The following is a 20,419-nucleotide window of genomic DNA, read 5'->3' on the forward strand; positions in this document are numbered from 1 at the left end:
CCTCAACACCTTGGCTGCACCTAGAAATTTTGTCCATGAAAGTTATGAACAGAATTGGTGACAAAGCACAACCTTGGCGGAGTCCAACCCTCACCAGAAACGAGTCATGCTCACTGCATGGCGCACACTTCAAGGCTTGAATAACATGGTTCCCACCATGTCGGACACGAGCATGCTCACCAAAACCAGTAGCTCCAGTTTGATCCTCAACCGAAAAACAGGGCACGGCTGATATTGATCCAAATAGGCAACAGGGAAGCTGTTAGATTAGTCAAACAAAAATTAGAACGCCTCACTTGTTAGATTAGTCGCTCCGTCCCGGCTCCCACCGCCACGCGTCCAGGCCGACAAGTCCACCCCAGGCGCTCCGTCCAAACACAAGGGACAGTCCGAGGGCCGAGGGACTCCATCCACATCCGCCACTCCACCGAGACACGCCGCAAAACCAGCCCAACCGGCAAGGTGGATGATATTTACCAAAGTTAGGATAACTTATGGCCGATGCTTGTATACACGCCATAGGACGCTTGTGTGCTGTTGTTTTTCGAAAATGATGTCCGTCATTTGCGTCTTTGATCTTCCGTTTATGTAGCATACAGAGTAACAGCAACACTAAAGCTGAGGTAAATTTGGTCAAAAACAGACCTGCAGATGCCTGTAAAGCCAAATTGGATGTATTTTCCTGCAGGAATACTGAACAGCTACATACATCTGCCGCCACCGCCGCCATCTTTGAAGTGTGAAGTGTTTCGTCCACGTTTTGGTCCTCCTGGTGCACTCGGACCTGCAGCTCTTGCAGTTCCTGTTTCTGAAGCTTCCGAGCTCGCTGTTATGACGCAGATCTGTAGCGACGCCTTTCTGTGTCTGGATGAAACACTCCTGGTTCAATTATTTCTAGTTGAGTAGTAGGGATTCCCTTCATGAACCACTGGAAAATGAATATAAAAGTCTGTTAAAAATCTAAACAGAAACATGAACATGATGCCCGCGGCAAGTTTAAAAGATCTGTGACTGAGCACAGTAATGGTGCCACAGACAACTGAGCCTTTTCCTCCGTCAAACCCTGAAAAACAGATGGGAGCACTTCACACTCGGGATTATCAGTGAAAATCAGTTTATTTGACAGTTTAGACAGCGTGAAGAACTGTGTAACTGTGTAACATCAACCACTATTTTCCAGTTTGCAAGAGATTGACTTATTTATGATAACAAACCCAAGTGAAGACTTTCCAATGGAAGAACGTCGACCTGTGTTTTATGAGTCAAGCAATGTAAAAACAACTAAACTTAACTACGAATTATTTAAAGTTCAAACCACAGATCTTGTTGTAGTTTAGGCAATAAAAAGATAGAGGTCAAAAATATTGTAAGTATGCAAATCAGTTTTTTAGAATAGGTGAGGTTTCACAACCCTTCAGTAGTTCACAGTGTAGAATTTAAATCTATTCAAAACATTTGTTCAGTCCAGACAACAAAGAAGATGTTGAACATAATCAGGTTAGATCACTGAGTTTTTGAAGATGTAATTCAGTGTTTTGTTTTATTGTTGGTTTAACACCATTATTCACAAGCTGTCCTCTTTTAGAACACAACTGTGTTGTGACAGCAAAAAAAAATTAGGGATGCAGGATAACTTATTTTAAGAGCAGATACCGATAACCGATAACTTTCTCCTTCTAATGGCAGATAACCGATAATAACCAATAACATGCAAGGAGATACGACTAGTCAAAAATGGGTAAGGTCATAACATAAATAAACAAGACCAAAACCAAATGACACTGTAAATTACACTATTTGAAATAAACTCTTAGCAAACAAACATTTCTTAAAATATATCAAACAAATCAATTTCTCAAATGGCCAATGTTTTAAATAAGGCATATCAATTATAAAAAGACCTTTAACACTGATCTCAGATTTAAACAAAAGAGGAAAAAGTTGGATTCAATGTACATTTTATTATTATTATGATTTCAAACATTTTTCTACCTGAAACAGTTCTTCTGAGCTAATAGTGCAGAAATGATAACCYGTCAATCAAAGTGTGAATGCATTACGACCGCATCATAGGAAGACGCACAGAAAGCAGCAGCTCGGCATGGTAAACCGTGGCTAACAAGGAGATAAAAGCTTCGGTCTTTAGCGAGAGTGAACGGCTGGTTGTCATCATTTCCATCATTAAAGTGCTTGAGATCTGCGTCCTCTTTGGCAATTCTATTGGATTTGTCAAAAGCCTCAGCAATGATTTAAGTCCTGACGAGTTCTTGAACGCTAGCTTGTTGTTGTTAGCATTTTAACAGACAGACTTTGTGCTGCATTCAGGAGGTAACGGACTTTACACGTTCTCAAATTGGGAGTAGTTGTTCCGATGTTTATAATTATAAAGTTTGTGTGTAACATACAGGGTTAATTGGTAAAATAATATTAATAAATATAAAAATGACTGGTTGTTTTTCAACACGGAGTATTCTAATGATTGTTCTAGTGAGAAAGTTGTTTATTCCGATGCAACTTGAACGTTGCTCGGGTTGTGTCRGACGGGAAGCGGCTTGACGAAAAAAGATAAAAATAAACACGCATTCTCATCGCTGCGCTGGCAAACATGTACATATATTATCGGTACTGTTTGTTATGATATCGGACCCATAAGTATGACGTCATAATTCCTTGATATCATGCCGATAACTATCGTGTACCCCTAAAAAAAAAAATCAGACTTCATATTTTGTGTTGCTACAAGGCTGGTGCTGAATCCAAAGAAAACCCTAGCTTTAGGTATGAGGAGCTGTCAGAATTTTTTTAGGCTTTTCCAGGGATTCTTAAAAGATCTGCAGATAAACTGAGAAGTCAGAAGCTCAACTCGTTTCTGTCGGAGCAGGTGCTTTGAAACATTTTAAATGACTTCCAGTTTTATTCACTGTAGTTTGCATTCACAGCCACACATGCAAACTAAAGGATCAAGTAGCAACTGTTTTGTTTTCTCACGTCATTTCAGTGCTTTTGCATAGAAGGACAGGTCTCTGAGAAACATGCCGTTACAGTTTGGTTACAGCAAATGCAACTTTCTTGACAAACGAAGGAAAAAAGAATTCAGCTTAGATTATTTTTAGCTGTTGAATGCCACTGCTAAGATGGATAAAAAGTAAACAACGTCTCCTGTTTTGAACAGAATATCAAACATTTTATAGGGAAAAAGAAAAACTCAAGAAAACCTACATTATGCCTTCTTAAACATCTCTCACTTCTTCCCTCCTTCATCTCCTCCTCCAGGGAGCCATTCTCACCACCATGCTGGTGTCCAGAAACTTCTCAGGTGGGTGTGCCCTTCGCCCTCAGCCTCCCACGCAGCACATGCAGAGGGAGAGGAGGAAGGAGAGTGGATAGAGTCCTCTGCACCTCTTTTAACCCCCTCACCACACACACACACTCACCCACTCGTCCTCAGAATAACAATATGCCTTTGTGTGCGTGCACACTTGCTAAAAAACAAACTGAATTGAATATTTCTGAAATAATGTCTTAATTTTGACGGACTATTACATGTGCGCTGCATCCTGTTTGTAATCAGCCTAGAATATGATATTCTGTTATGTACCAGATTGTGAGTGTAAGTTATGTCCTTGTCCATGTTAATGTATCTCTCCTTGTGTGTCTGTTTGTGTGTGTGTGTCCCTCTTTTTCTGCTGCACATGGAGCATTTGCATGTTTGAGAGAAGAAAGACTTAATTAGATTTTTTTWAAATGTTTTTGGGCAAGTATGGTGTTTATAAACAGGTGAAGACTAAGAATCTTGTTTATTTTTATTTCTCTCAGTCAGCTGAGAGCGACTCGTTTCTGCTGAAAGGCTTGTTCTGCGTCTCAAATTAATTGGTCAGTCGATGGTTAATGATTTCAAGCCTGGGTCTGGGAATCCACAGGAGTGCACCTCYTTTTTGCTTCAGCCCACTTTTGTGTCACAGCGTTGGACGCAGGTGGGCTGCGGCCAGCAGCGCGTCCCTGTGGTTTTTCCAGACCCACGCCTGAACGTGGTGAGACAGACCTGCCTATTTTGCATAGCTCCTCCCAACTGTAGCATTTCTGTCCAATAGTGGGCCGGCAGCATACCAACTCTGCTGCTGCCGCCTCCTCCACGGCCTCACTGGCTCAGGAAGGTACGTCCCAGAGACACGCCCATCCACTTCCTCTCTGCACACACTGATCTTTCCTGGGGAGGCCCTTAGTGAAGGGTGGGCCCTCATCATTCCCCAAAACTCTTGCATGCAGCCTCCACCAGCATCCTCATCAACATATAAAACCATGCATGCTCACACATCATTGCAGGTATCATGGATAAGGTTTTGCAGTTTTTTTTTCTTGCAAAGTCAAACATGAACATCAGTTATTGCAGTTTAACTCCGCATCCATACCTCACCTCCAGTCAACTGCAAATATTTATTTTTATTCTTATTTGGTCATTTCTGACACAACCCATACTGATTTCCATCTGACCCCCCATGCACCTGAGCCTCCTACAGCCCAGCCTCACAGGCCTGGCTGTGGGGGCAAACAGGGGCAGGGGATGAGGAGGGGCATGTATCCTGGGGGCGGGAACTGACACTGCAGGGGGCTGGCAAGAGCTGGGTTGGCGTGCTGCCATCGTCAGACCTGTTTGCGGCGGGAGAGAGGACACGGGTGGATGCTGAGGAACTCCACTGAGACGTCCGTCTCGCACACGTCTCATCTCCTCCTCTCAAGGCCTGTTTTAGTACTTTCACGCCTCTATAAGCGGGAGTTCCACAAGCTAACGCGATGTCCTTTTGCTGTGAAAGTACTTAAAATACGGCGCTCCTCTCCTCCTGCCGGGTGGAGACTTGTGGTAAAGGTTGGCGATTCCAATGGTGGCTCCTTGGATGCATTACTTTAGGAAAGAGTGTAGAGCAGAATGGATTCTCTTGCATGATTTGACAAGGGGATCTCTTTTGCTCTACGTTTCTTGTAAAAAAAAAAAAAAAGCTCTGTTAAAATAGGAAGAAAGGTAAAAAATTTTCCAGGATGCAGGTCAGGATGTGTGACTGATGTGCTGAGATCTGGGGTGTTTGTGGTGCTTTGTCAGCTAAAGCCCCTGCAAATACGGGCTTCCTCACAGAGACTGGACCAAGCTGCCTCTTTGTAAGTTTTTGTTAATATCCTGTGTGACGACATCACTCCAGATTTGATTCATTTCTTCTCCTTATTAGTCATCTAGATTTTTTTGTTGTTGTTTTTGGTCCTTTGATGGTGTCGCTCATGACTGCTAAATCTGAGCACTATTATTTTTAACTAACTGCTTTTTTGCACTTTTTCTTTTTGTAAAGTTTGGCCTAGGTAGAGCTTGGCAGTTTGCTCATGATGTTTCCTCTAATGACATTAAAGTAAAATATGACACGTTTGTGTGTTTGAAACATTCCTCTGTCTGAAAAGTAATTTTTTATTTTTGTTTTTGCCTTGCTGCCTTTTTGCATGTGGGTTTCCTGTAAGGGTTAAATCCTACAAAATGTTGTCAGAGATGCACCTTCAGATGCTTTCTAAGAGTCTTCACTTAATCTGGTGCCAAACCGGTCCTGAAGATGRGCGTCTTGACTTGATGAAAGCTTTTAGTTAAAATCATTGACATTAAAAGTTTGGGGACATATTTGGAAAGCATATGAATGGTGCAGCCTCGCATTGCCACAGATGGCAATCTTTTGGCTGTTTGGTTAAAGATGTAGCTAAATAACAAGCAGAGCTGTTGTGTCCTGATCATTCAGCTCCTTTTTTTAAATTTTATTTTCTCCTGGTTGTGGACTGAAAACCTGTCTTTTCTCACATATACCTTTTCTCTTTGGATGCTGCACGGCCAGGCCAAGATAGTAACGACATATCAGCCAAGATTAAGGAGCATGAGTTGTCACTTGATATTGTATGCCGCTGCGAATGCTGTGGCCCTTATCTTTACTCTCTTGTGAAATTCTAACCCTACCCCTTTCCGCCACCCCCCCTCTCCCATTTCCTATTTGAAGGTAAGAAACACAAGATAAGAGTTTTGGAAACTGTGAGTGTGTCTGTAGAAAACGAGAGAAAAGAAAGAAAGTTGAGATCTTTAGACGGAGAGGAAACTGGCTGGAGCCCTTAAAGGAAATCAATGATTTACATTAACCTAGCTCATCACTGTCAGTGCTGGCGGCAGTTTGAGTCTGACAATCACTCTCTTTTTTAGATCTGCTGGGGTCTTCCAGACAGGAAATGGATTTAGGAAGTTTACTTTGCTCTCAGGTTTCTCTTTTATTCCCAGATGGCAGTGAATGGATTAAGATGTGTATGGKTTTGTCGAGTGTAGCAACCTGTTCAGCTGAGGGAAAATTGCACCAGAAGTCCATTAAATGCATGTTGCTCTGTGGAAACATCTAGCTTTACTCTCTGTCACTAAAGGGATAGTTAATAGGGTTTTATAGATGGAGCAGTTGTGGGTTCAAGTTTCGATAGAAGCTACAGACTGGCTGAATGAACTTGAAGGATGTTGTCAACTGAAACTCATTTTTTTTACCTGTTTTTTTTTTTCCCTCCCCTTGTTTCCATCCGTATTTTCACAGCATGCAAAAGTTTACTCAACAAGAAATCTGATTCTGCCAAGGTAAGGTTGTCATCGTTGTGACCTCGGTCTTCCCTTTTCCTTCTCTGCTACTCCTTTGTCTAGCTTAGATTTTCTTACTTTTATTTCTAATAATGTACATTTAATTTCGAATATATTTCTCTAAATATTTATAGGCTTTTAGAGCTCTTTGTTTTTTTGAGTTTCTCAACTTTTCTCTGCATGTTTTTAAAACTCCAAAATCCTGTAGTCCCATCCACGAGCTTTAGAAAACCTTGCTTTAACTCCTCAACATGTCATTCTGTTATAATTTAGTTTTTTTTCCCTTAAAGCAGTGGTTCAGATCATTTGATCTACAGAGTAGAAATGTTATGAACAGTTGAAATCATACCTGTTGTTTAGAGAAGCAGAGTTTAATTCTCACTGGACTGAATGCCTCTAAGGCTGGTGGAATGACAATCAGTGAACCACAATGATTAGGATGGAATTATTATTAATTTATATCAGGCTTGGGTGGTATGATGGTATTTTGGTATTAAAATATGGTAACAGTATTTAGAAGTATGACACTATTAACGACGTGAGGTGATGCTTCAACTTTMCACAAGCCTGCTGTAAGAACTGGGACATAAATATTCTAGACTCTTTTCAGAAGACGCCTCATAACATCACTGACGTGTTCTGAGCCCCTCGGCTCATTCAGAAGACAAACAGAGGAGGAGGGGGGGACAGACACCCCTGTCTGACTCAGCTCTTAACCTTCGAGCAAGGTAGTGTCAGAAACTTTACTTGCCGACTCCTGAAAAGGTGGGCCGTCCTGTGCTGACTGACGGCTTCTGGGACCACCCAGCCTTGGGTTTCTTAAGTCAAACCACCATAACTGGACTCCTTTCAAAATTAAACTTCATTAATTTTGAGACTCGTGAGCTGCTCGCTGCAGAGGAGGGAATGACTACAAACTTTATCGGCACACAGACTGGGTACTAGGGTTGGGCGATATTGGCAAAATAAAAAATCACAATTTTGTTATTTAGCTGATAAAGATTAATATGACAATTGATCCCCTGGAGTCCCTGGACGCCCTCATATCCTAGTCACATGACCAATTTAAATCACTCTAGTGGGAAAGATTTGCTCTCTGTAAAAATCTGTTCCAAATACTGTCAAAAGTACAAACTTCAGACTACACATCAGTTTTTAAATTGTTGATAGACCAAGTAAAACTGGAGTTGTGATAAGTAAACGACAGAACTTTTTTTTAAAATGGTGTTAATCATATTAATCGTCAAGTGCAAAAAATATTCTATTAAAGTTTTTCTGACGATAAATTGCACACGATACAATTTTGCCCAACCCTACTGGGTACAAGTGAGCAGCAGCACAAATAAGACCTTAATAAGAGTTGGATTTTTTTTTAACTTAAGACCCTTAAAAATACATATTGGGCACAGATCAAAATACTTCCAAGAGTCATTCTGCGACTCCTCTCCTGCTGCTCTCATCAGCAAGGTGAATGAGAGCTGAGTTATTTTCCACACCTCTCTGGCTCTAGAACATCAAGCTATTTGCCTGTAGAGATAAWACCCCGTTATGATAAAGATCAATACCGCCCAACCCCAATACTACTCAGTGTTTGTACATATAGGGCTGCAGCAGCTTAGTGGTTGGTGCAGCAGTCTTGTGATCTTGAAGCTGCAGGTTGCATCAAAAGGAACATTTGGTAAATAAAAAAAAAACAATTGCCAAATGTGTCGTGCACATTTGCTCGCTGTAGCGACCAATGCAGAAGGCAGCAGCTGAAAAAGGGTGGGGGGGAAAAAAGCTATGTGTATCTAAAGGACAAATTGTCTGTATACAGTCCAGTCTGAAATAAACCCTCTAAATTGAAGATGTTCAGAGCGCTATCTGCAACAGGTAAGATAGTAATTCTTCATACCTCTCCACAGAATGCATCTTCAAAAGCTCTGAACTATCCCTTTAGGGCTGTAATGGTCAGACTTGTGCTGCTCACTTTCCAGGCAGTTTCCCATTAGTCTCTGCTCTCCTCCTCCTCCTGCCCTCCTTGTCTATCTTTTCTGCCCTTGGGCTTTTTTTCCTGTGTTGTTAAGTGGCACAGGCATGGAGAGTTAGTGAGGCAGTAAAAAGGATGATCTAGAGGCCATTCTGTGGCACTCACCCTCTCATTTATCCTGTTAGCTCTCAACAGCCCTGAAGCTTAGATGAACATTAGCCCCATTCCCGAAAAGGCGTTTTAATTCAAATGCATCGGTGTGTATGTTCGTGCGGCTTTCTGTGCTGACTCTGAGTGTTCTCGCCCCAGCCTTCTACCAACAACAGTAAGAACAGTATAGTGAGCGCCATCAATGCCCTGAAAGACACCAACATGGCAACCAACGCCCAGATGGTACAGTAGGCCGCCGCAGTGCCAGTTCCCATCTCTTTACATCTCCCCCCGCCCCGCCTCCCATCTCCAAGTTGTTGCATTATAGCCTGATTTGCCTCATTTTCCATCATCATGCTTGTCCTCCATCTACAGTCCAGGAGGTGTTAGTCCCTGTCCCAACATTCTTTAGCGTTTTTGTTTGTTGTTTTTTTTAATCCCACGCTGCACATGTGTTGCTGAGCTGGATGTGCATCAGACCATTTGGAGATCATTCAATAATCTCATTACTTTAAACCTCAGGCTGTACATGTGCACCTGTGTAGATTTTAAAAGAAGCATGAATTTGTGTTTATACTTCCAAAATGGCAGAAGTAGCTATCGATTTTTTTTTAGAAAAGTAAAAGCACCATTCAGTCCTCTTCTGTAATGACCCATGTTTATAACCACATTCTGTATTTTATCCCTAATGTCTCGTGCTTTTATCCTTTAACCGTCCTGCAGCCATCTTTCCTTTTCATCCGAACATTTTAGCCCATCCATCAGGGTCTTTTTTTTTCCTCACTTCAACTGCTTCTCTTCAGTAACGTTCCTACTGACATCCTAACCATACTGCCAAACTTAATCGTGAGCTTTCTCACGGTTTAGCGAGGATTGGTTTCGCTCTTTCTAGCATGCATTGAATGACATTTTGTAGTGCTGTGGTTGGATTTCACCATTTGCTCAGGCAGTGCTTCTCAACTGGTGTCACGAGTTCTCAGTTTTACAATTACATGTTGACATACTTAATCAGTCTGTGTACTTTTTGGTGATTTGTTTTTTCATAAAAACAGATATTAGGGGAAAAAACAAAAAATGGATGGTCATTCTATTTTAATGGTATACTCCAAAAATGTAAAAACTTTCTTTTTATTGTTAAAGCAAAATTTGTCATTATGTCAACCCAGTTCCCGGTCATATTGAACCTGCTGCTGCTTCAAGTTTCTCTCCATGGACCTCTCAGAGAAAGGCTTCATGTGCTAAAAACTAGGGGTGTAAATCACCAGCTTTATCACGATACGATATTACATCAATATGTTTGGCTGACTTCGATATTTCTCTATCACAAMGTCTGTCACGATATAGTTTTGATTCAGTTCACAAGTCTGCAATTGATATGTGATATCATATGCAGATCTTTTTTTTTTTTCACAATGGCTGTGTTAAGATATCGATTCACATCGAGCATATGATGACGATACAGATCAATATTTTCATTATGCCTCGAAATAACTGAATCATGAACCATTGAAATCGATATAGATCGATGTTTTGTTACACCCCTACTAAAAACACCAGAAACATCAGTGATATACAGACCATCAGGTGACACCTGTTAAGAACTAGTCAACTAGTTATTATTGTGACTGCCTGGTTAGCTAGTTATAAAGTAAAATGTGTTTATTCATCCTTATCAGTCCATTTAAGGTGGAGCTAGTTTAGCTAGACTAACCTCAGACTATTTTTTAAATCAATATAAAGCAATGCAAAAGTAGTTGTCTAGCTTTAAATTATTTGTATACAGGCAGCCAGCTGTTTTATTAAAAAGTTGTTTATCTCCACCTTAAATGATCTGATAACCGAAGTGTCAAAACTTTTCGTTTGAGAAAAATAAAGACCGTTTTCCCGTTGTTGGGGTATAAAATGAAAATAGAATAACCATCTGTTTTTTATTTTTCAGCATCTATTTTTAAAACACAAATAGACCAAAAATACACTGACCTGAATCGAATTGTTTTAGTGTTTTGATTACTTTGGTTATTTTCTGGCCTCGACAAAGTTAAACATCTGATTTTGTGTTTAGAATTTAGATTGGACAAAACATGCGTCTGATTATTGATAAGTCTTTAAAGAAAGAGGCATCAATTTAAAAGAAATTCATTTTAACTGTAATATAAGTAAAAGATAATAGAATTGCCCAGGCCAAACCCAGCCACAGTCAGACCATTAAAACCCATCAACAGGAACGCGTTACAGCTGAAGTGGGCTCAGTTAAAATCCAGTTGAGAAGCACCATTCTAGAACGAAGTTGTCTCAGACTGACCGCCCTGTTCTGTTTCCTTCTGCAGGAATCTCAGAGCACAGTGGTGCACAATCCTCCCGATGGAGTCAAGGTGAGATTCTTGTTTTCAGACACGTCTTAATTATCGCACAGCCCCGTCGGACCGAGCTCAGCCGCTGTTTCTCTCTGTTCTGCTCTCTGCCCCTCAGGGATCAACAGAAAGCAACGCCACAAACGACGAGGAGGAAATGAAAGGTAGGAAAGGTACTCGACTGTTTTATTTCCTTTCCTGTTCTTATTCGCTCACACTTTCTGTCTCCCATCCAGTGAAGCAGTGTGTATTTGTAGTGATTGGCAGGYGCGCTCAGGTTCAACGTGTGTCTCAGTTTTGACTGTTGTGTGTGTCTGGCTACATCTTGTGTGTGTGTTCTAGCGGACAGTTCGGCGCTGAGTCAGAGCAGCGCCACAGAGGAGATGCCCCCACTTCTGCCCTCACCTCAAAGCTCACCTGCCAGTAAGTGTATCCATGGCAAACAGAAGCCTTATGGTCGCCCCTGGCAAGGACCCCCCCCCATCCTCCCACTCCCACTTTGGCTTTTTGTTGTCACTGGCAATGACGTTGTACATGTTTGAGCTCCGCCCTCACTCTGATCCACCAAGCTTCTTTTAGGGTTCCCACTGGTTTCAGATGAGTCATGCCTTTTAGAGTTTTTGCGTTTCGGTTTTCGCTTCTCACCATTTAGGGAAGTCCCATATTCTCAAAGATTATCAAAATATTTTCACTTTTTTGCAACTTGGATTATATTTATTTGRCCCCCGACGATCAAAGAACAGATGAATCCAACTTCAAAAAAACTTTAGGACCATTTTACAAATTTTAGGCGTTTTCCATGCTCTAGTCAAAACAATGACAGACTGATTAATTGTTGTTTTGGCTGGTTTTCTAAATACATACAGTTCTAGTACAAGTACAGTTGTGCTTCGTGCTCTGCATGTTTTTTTCTCAAAGAAAATATCTTATTTGCCATGTTTTTACTATTACACCTCCATTTTGTGTCATCCCCACCTTGTTTTTGGATCTCAGAAGTAGGGGTGTCCTGATTGGTCTGATATTAGCAGTGGTGGGCACAGTTCCCCTAAAGCACTAAAGCACTAATTGGAGAACGAATTTCCTGATTAGTGCTTTAGGGTTTTTGCTAATTTTAAAATTTATTAGTGGATTAGCACTTRGTAAATTTAGAAGCACTAACTGAGGTCTTTAAATGTTATTGAGCAACATTAATGTTAACAGCTGATGGTGAAAGCTGTCACTCATTTTGTTCATATGTTTTACTTATTCACCAGGTGACATATTGACTATATATGAACCCAAATACAGCTGTGTTAAGTCAATGAAAAGAATTAAGAGACCAACATGTGACTCATGTTGTCTGCTGAACAATGTTCATGGGTTGACTGGGTTATTTTAGTGCTTTAGAATTAGCTTTTGCTAAAAAAAAAATTTCAGTGCATTAGTGCTTTAGAATTAGGGGACCTAAATATTTGAGTTAATGCTTTAGGGCTAGTGGAACAAATTTTTAGATTAGTGCTGCTCACCACTGCATATTAGCCAAAAAGGAATATCTGATTATATCAGCCTGCATCTAAAATCACAGATAKAAGCAGCTCATTCCTGTAATCTGCTCAGGATTTATATCCAGCAGCACTTGGATCCAGCATCAATAATTATTGGATTTTTTGAGGTTATTTTTCAGGGTCTTGTATTTTATCTTTTATTTATTATATTTAATTCCACAATACACTTATGTTGAAGTTTAAAAAAAAGTAACCCATTGGTTAATAATAAATAGGACCAGTCTTTCTCATACCTACTGTTGACTATTGTTTACTGTTTGACCTGATCAAGACTTTAAGATTCCACACAACAAAAACAGTAATAAAGCATGTAGGATTTGTTCTGATAGTGGTATCGGCCAATACTCAAGGCAGCAGTATCAATATCATATCAGAAGTGGAAAAAGTTGTATCAGGACCACCATGCTCAGCAGGAATGTGGGGTAATATTGGCCAATCTGCATGTTTTTGACTCCAAATCAGTTACCCTGTGTTCTAAAATTGTACTGAAAAATCATCAAACTAACTCACGTGCACTAATTGGTGTGCTGCATGGAGAAATACGTCTTAGCGTGGCATTGCACAGTGGCAAATATTAATTGACAGTGTTTCTGACCATTAATTGCACGCGATGTGGTTTTGCCCCAGCTCCAGTCAGGAGTTTCTTCGGGTTTTTTTTTTTTTTTTTTTTTTTTTTTTTTTTTAGGGATTGTTATAGCTACTAGGAAATAAAAAATAAAATCCAAGTTGTAATAAGCAGCATGTTTTAGCAGTGATTAACTTTTAAACTGCCGTTGTGTGCGGCACTAAATCTAAATCATTTTCTTCTACAACGTTCCTTTATATTTTAAATTATGTGTTTTACTACCGTCGACTTCGTCGTCCCTTCCTGAAACTAAAACCAACTCAGATCCACTTTCAGGTCACAGACCGAACTGAGGACGGTCAAATAAAGTTGTAGAATTATCATCAGGGCCACTGTGGGAACCTTGAAACCTGTGTGTGTGTGTGTGTGTGTGTGTGTGTGTGTGTGTGTGTGTGTGTGTGTGNGTGTGTGTGTGTGTGTGTGTGTGTGTGTGTGTGTGTGTGTGTTTCTTGGTGACCACTGCATAATTCCTCCTGTCCTGCTAATATGACGGCTCCAGCTGGAGGAAGCCTTGCTTACCTTGCAGCTGAGTGTCCTAAACCTGCCTCCTGTTTCTGTATGGCAGGTCCTGCTGCCCGTCTTGACTTTCCTTGAACCACACAAATCACAGCATCTTGTCTGTCTTTGCATCTCCTTTTGCTTTGTTCTATTTCTTCTATAATTAAATTTGATTCTCACTAATGAACCCATCTTTGTTGCTCTCTCCCAAAATGTTTGTTTTGTATACATTTTTCCTCTTAATATAAATTTTCCTGCTGTTGACCGAACCAAATATTGCTTTTGTGACTCTCATCCTGTTTCCCATTTCTGCCTTTTTACCTGAACATGCTAAGATTTCCCACAGGCATAAGATGGGCTAATAACAACCAATGTCTTTCTGTAGAGCTGATGCTTGATGCATCAGCTCTACAGAAAAAGCTTTAATCTGTATGAACATTGGAGTGAAGTGCAGCAGTTTTACAGTGTCAGCATGATTTTTTTTTCTTTGCTTCTGGTCATCATGTCCTCATATCATCGATCTGCATGTTTTAGTTTTATTTTCCCACTAATTGTTCTGAAGATGCCCTCCCATCCGTTCTGTTTTACAGCATGATTCGTGTCATGAGTCTTCCCTGTTGTCCCTCCATATGTTTTGTTGACCATCCGTTGTGTGTTTTCAGTTCCACCGCATGACGTAAAGCGCATGGCATGGAACAGCACAGGCAACAGCTCCTGTCCCGACTCAGACCACTCGCAGTCCTCCGTTCCCGCCGCTCCAATAGGGAGCAGCRCTGTCGCTGCTAAAAGCAACACTAAGCTGAGTAAGAGCACATCTGCACTGATCGACTAACCCAGCTCTCCCTGCCTTCAACTCCACTGTAGCTGTTGAAAACCAAAACCTTCCCCCTCATCAAACGGTTGATTAGGAGTTTAACCCCCGCTGCCACTCGGATAAAGAAATGAGGAGGGTTGACATTTTGTAGATTTTAAACAGGAAACATTCTTTACATAACTGATTCTTACCTAGAGCAAGAGGGAAACTTTATTATTATTAGCAAATTAAAAATAGTGTTTGATTAGCCAGTTTGGAGTGATTTACAGCTAAAGCATCAGGTTAAAGTCTGATGCACAAATTCTCTAATATGTCGTCTCACTGGTTGTGRCTGGTGGCAACCAGTTTAAGTTTGGTTCAGCACGTTAAAAAATATAATTTATTCCACAATTTGTTTTATATTTATCGAAAACTAATTTTTGTTGAATTTGTTGACTCAATAGTTACTGTAAATTTTGTCACGTGTTGCTCTCCATACATTTGTCATCCATTACTCCCACAGTGTGTAGTTCACATAAACTAAGTTTTAACACTCATTACATTTGTATAAAAGCAACATGACATGTTGTAAAATTTAACCCTTTGAACCCGTTTCACCTCATTTCTTTCTGCTGTTCTCATTTGTTTCCCATAAATGACAAATATCTTTGATAAAACATCATTTTCATCACCTCTGAATGTCTGAATGAATCTGAGGAACTTTTATAGAATATGAACTTTTTCTGACAAATAAGATTAAAGTATCTTTTCTGGATTTGTTCTGGAGCTCGTGTGTTTGAGGTGTATCTGTAATGTTATGAAAAGCACGTCATAAAATAAGCATCAGGATAAATCTGCCTCATCCTGACTGTAGATTTAAGTGTTGTTACACAGCTGTGGTTTGTTTGTGTGAGCCGATGATTATCAGGGCTTGTTTACTTTCAGCTTTCACCTCGTTGATCAGCCAGAGTGAGACTGAGAGAGCTGCTGTTTTTTCTCCAAGATGTCTTCCGATCATTTATACAGTTTGCGTTTTAAAAGCTGATAAATCAGATTTTGGGGTAGAGATATCGTCGACGGCAGCCCGTGGTGTTTGCAGGCAGAGCTGCTTGTGTTTTCGGCCACGGCGCTCACAGCGCAGCGGGGTTTATTGTAGTCAGTTTTCATGTTGCGCAGAAAGCGAGAAGACGAGCGCCGCGCTGCGATGAAGTCGAGCTGCGGCGACGAAGCAGCTTTGGGCCGACGGCCGAGGTTAAAGAGGAGCGTGGAGCTACGGGGTGTGAAGGGAAGGCAGCAGCTGAGGTTTTCAGAGGAAATGTCAGCCAGTCGACTCGTTTGGTTTCTCACCAGCTTCCATCTGTTTCTCCTGTGTTTCCTGCAGCTCGTAAACAGGAGATCATTAAGATAACGGAGCAGCTGATTGAAGCAATCAACAATGGAGACTTTGAAGCCTACACGTGAGTTTTTCTTTTTTGTTCTTTGTATAACATGTTAGAAGAAGAAAAACATTTTTGCTCCTTTTCTTCCTCAGGAGGATTTGTGATCCTGGACTCACCTCTTTTGAACCGGAGGCTTTGGGGAACCTGGTGGARGGCATGGACTTCCACAAGTTCTACTTTGAAAACTGTGAGTTCCTGAGCTGACATGTTCACTGTTTGTTTAGATGTTGTTGGTGGGTGTTGAACACAACACTTAGCTGTTTATTCTTCAGCCCCAAGGGCTTTTCTTGAAGTTTGTGCTCGAAATAATTTGCCGAAATGTAACTGAGTGTTTCGGTGTTTATAAACTACTGAAATAATCTTGGTATCAAGATAAAGCGAACATTTGGAAGATTTCATCAGAAGTGTCAGTATTAAAGCAGCTGTTATTGTTTCAGAGATGGTGAGGATGGAACAGAAAAAGTTTTTTTTTTTTTTCATTTATTCATTCATTAATTTTATTCATTTCATTAAAAAAATAATAAAATAAAATACAAATGACTAATAAAATGAAATTAAAGGCAGCAGAAAGAAGAAAAAATCTTGTATCTGTGCCTTTTCCTCCATCAAATAAATTCAAACAATAATCTTTACGTAACAAAACAAAAAAAATAAAATAAGAAATAACCATCAAATCTTTCTCGAACAAAGAATCCATTCTAGGCAGGTCATTTTTACATTATTTGTTCGAAAAGGAGCAGGTAATTGATCTTTTGATTTCCTGCCCTTCTCAGACTCACAACAACCATTTAAATGTCCTCACACCAAATAAACTGAAATTATTCCCGCAATGAATGACACTTAAATCTTACATTCTCATCCTTAATATACAATTATTTATACATTTTTAATTTAAATAATATTGAGACACCCATCCTACACAACATATTTCCCAGTAAGCTCTGTTTTTTAACTTTTTTAAAGCTGGTTTATGTTTGTACTTTTTTGAGCTCATCATTTAATCCATTTCATAAATCTACCTCACACACTGATACAATAACTCTTTTTTCTTATTCTAATACATTTTTTAAAATTTTCCCTCCTGCCTGAAGTTTTTTTTTTTTTTTTTTAATTGAACAATAAATAACCATTTTAAAAATATAATAAACCAAAAAAAAACTTGAAAACCATAAATCCACATGTGGACAAAAAAAAGAAGTCATTCAGCACAGGATGGAACATGTTTGTACCGTCAACAAAGGTGAAGAAATCTTAGGTTTTAATTTTTTTTTTCCTATATAGCTTGAAAAGACTTGTTTATCAATATTTCTTTTTTTTTAATTACCTGCACACTTATTTTTCACCCTGTCCATTTAAATGATGACAAATTATTATATTTGAGGTTTGGAGCAGATTTACTCAAATCAAATTTTAAAAAGCTTAAAAATAATAAAAAAAAATAAAGAAACTTCACGGAGCTAAGATGAACAGTTGTTGAGATAATTGCATGTGAAGTAACAGGAAGTGATGTCAAAGAATGTCTGCACGTGTACATGTCATTGCTGCAGGAGCTAACGCAGACTGGAGAGAAGATTCAGGGTTCGTGCAGGGTCTTAAAAGTAAAAAATTTGAAAATTAAATTTTTAGGTCTAAAGTCTTAAAAAAGCACAGATTTTCATCTAAGCTCTTAAATTTAATTTTTTCAAGTCTTAATTTCTTTAATTTCAGTCATTCCCGAGAAGTGTTGGCTGCATAAATACTTGTTACCGCCCAAAAAACAAGGAAGTTCAATCATGTCCACTGCTTGTTGTTTAAACATGAGTGTGTTTTCTGTGAGACTTGGCTTAATATCAGTGATCTTTGCACTCAGCTGGAAGCGACCCACAGCAGTCGATAAGATCATCTCATAGATATGAACGTTTCATTAAAATAGTTTAGTGTTCTTCTATTAAATTTAAATATTAAATAGCTAAATTGATGGCAATTAAAGATAAGATGAAACTTTATTGATCCCACAGTGGAGAAATTTGCATATTACTGCAGCTCAATACAGGAGAGGGTGAGAAGAACAAAGAAAGATAAATAAAAGAAGGGAAAAAAACAGACTATACACTTGTGATATACTGTATAATAAAGTACATATACCAATGCACATATACACATATACATATACAAATATACCGTATAGTACAGTAAATAAATGAATGCATATGAAKGTGCATATTAAAAGGTTTCCATGTTAAAATATCTGGGACCATTTGAGTTTTTCTGTTAATGTTTTGTTTTGGTCTTAAAAGGTTTTAAATTGAACTTACTGAAACCTGCATGAACCCTGTCTGATGCTTTAGATTATTTTCAGTCGACACCAGAGATGAAGAAGAGTCAGTTGAAATAATGTTTTAATAAACAAAGACCAGAGACCTTTCTTCTCTAAAATTTCCCCTTTGATGTCACTTCCTGTTTCACTTTTAAAAGAAAATACACCAGTTATGTGACAAAATGGATAAAATCATGTATATTATGCAACGTTTATTAAATATAATTTTTTATACTTTTTRTATGTAGGATATGCATTTCTCAGGTACTTTAAGGTAAGTTTAACATTCAGTAACGTAAGCAGAAGACTCRACACCTGTTGTCTCTCTCCAGTGCTGAGCAAGAACAACAAGCCCGTGCACACCACCCTGCTCAACCCCCACGTGCACCTCATCGGTGAGGACGCCGCGTGCATCGCCTACATAAGGCTCACGCAGTTTGTGGACGCCACGGGCCGCCCTCGCTCCAGCCAATCGGAGGAGACCCGGGTGTGGCACCGCCGCGACAGCAAGTGGCTGAACGTTCACTTCCACTGCTCCGGAGCACCTGCTGCGCCACTACAGTGATCAGGTACAGGCTGGGGAGCCCCGCCCTTATCTTCGTTTGATTCTGAGACCATGAGAGCTGAACTTTAACCTCCTCCTCTGCTTCCTTAGTGGTCCCGAGCCTCCAGTCTGCTGGAGCGCGTTTTGGGGGGCAGTGTTTTTTCAGCGAGCGTGTTTTAAGAGGTGCATCCTCTGCGTGGATTGGCTCGCGCCAGGAGCCCGGCCGGGCGAGATCGCACCCCCCTCTCCACGTTACCAACCAATCCTGTCCCTCCTTTGACCTGCTAGGGGCCGACTGAACACAAGAACCCGCCCCCACCTCATGAGATGATGCATGCATCTGGCGCCTGAATGGAGGGCGCATCTTTGCCCTCTGCTCCTCCCCTGGCAGCCATCTTTTTTTCTGCCTGCCTGTGCGAGATGAGACGTCCCGGGAGAGGAGAGGATATACAGTTGAACTTGTGACAGTTTGAGTATGAGTTATGAATATACTGTGTAAATTATGACTAGATGTACCAGAAACCACCAAATCCCTACCAAGCATTTATCATTATGTAATAAGGGAGGAGCTGAGACGAGATTTCTGTCCATGTTTAGGGATTACCAGGTCGACCGTGTCGCGCTCGCTACCTGGATGTTGAGATGAAGGGAAAMCCTTTTTCCTCCGGTGAATTAAGAGGCGGGGTGGGGCGGAAATGATCGAGTTTACTCAAAGAACTTGACGACGAGAGAAACTTGATATCAGAATCATGAAGCACCAAAGTGTAGAACTTTAGTGTAGGCTTTCTACGTGTTTGTGTTTTTGTTTGTGTGCTTGTTTTTCCAAAAAAAATAAAAGTTGTGTCGTCGTGGGATTGGGAGCAGGTGTTCTAACTCAAGTCACGTGTTTTTTTGTTTCTTTTTTTTTTCATCCTGATCCGTTCTTGTGAATAACCGGAGCATTTGACTCTGAAGTTTATTTTATTTTTCAACTTATTATTATTATTWTTWTTTTTTGCTCTGACTGACCTTATAACCAAGGCTCTTTGGATCTTGATTATAAGCTAAACAAGTTTTCATTTTCAAGAGGGTTTTATCGTGCAGATTTAAAGCTAACCTGTTAGCACGTTCCGTTGTGTGTTTTTATATGCAGTGGAGGGAGAACATCAGTGTTTTTGCACGTTTGCTCGCTGCTTTCTCCCTCGTTTACCCCCACCCCACCCCACCCCCCAGCTTTTAAACATTCTCAACTTTTCCTCATTCCGTCTGCTTTCTGCAAGGGCCTGGTTTGTGTAAAATCACTGTGTAAATACAGTGTATGTATAGATATATGTAGAAAACTGTAATATATGTACATGTATCTAAGAGAGACTCATCCTGTGCATTTATTGGGGGGTGCGGAATTGCCTCACGGCCACTTTAGTTCAGGTGAAATGGGGTTTATTTTYCCCCCCTCAAATATAAATTCCCAACTGGAAAATATTGGATATTTTAGTCACTCTTAAAGAATAAGGTTAAAATAAACATTCTCCAGATGGAGACTAAAACCAAAAGCAGGGTGGAAATATCTGACACCCCCCCCCCCCCCCCCCCCCCCCCC

General features: G+C 40.2%; 1 protein-coding gene across 10 annotated transcripts; it reads left to right on the forward strand.

Annotated features, from left to right (window-relative positions):
* Positions 1-3,273: 3,273 nt before the first annotated feature.
* LOC106516639 (calcium/calmodulin-dependent protein kinase type II subunit gamma) lies at positions 3,274-19,713 on the forward strand (the record flags this gene model as incomplete). 10 transcript variants are annotated; one of them, XM_014007093.1, is given in 12 exon segments in its annotated part: positions 3,274-3,316; positions 4,092-4,154; positions 6,591-6,631; positions 8,910-8,993; positions 11,078-11,122; positions 11,220-11,274; positions 11,444-11,524; positions 14,431-14,571; positions 15,943-16,018; positions 16,093-16,187; positions 18,629-18,865; positions 18,952-19,713. In XM_014007093.1, coding segments are annotated over 11 exon segments (957 nt in total), but the record flags the coding sequence as incomplete, so codon positions are not given.
* Positions 19,714-20,419: the final 706 nt, after the last annotated feature.

The sequence above is a fragment of the Austrofundulus limnaeus genome, unplaced genomic scaffold (assembly GCF_001266775.1).
Source record: "Austrofundulus limnaeus strain Quisiro unplaced genomic scaffold, Austrofundulus_limnaeus-1.0 Scaffold39, whole genome shotgun sequence".
Lineage (NCBI taxonomy): Eukaryota > Metazoa > Chordata > Actinopteri > Cyprinodontiformes > Rivulidae > Austrofundulus > Austrofundulus limnaeus.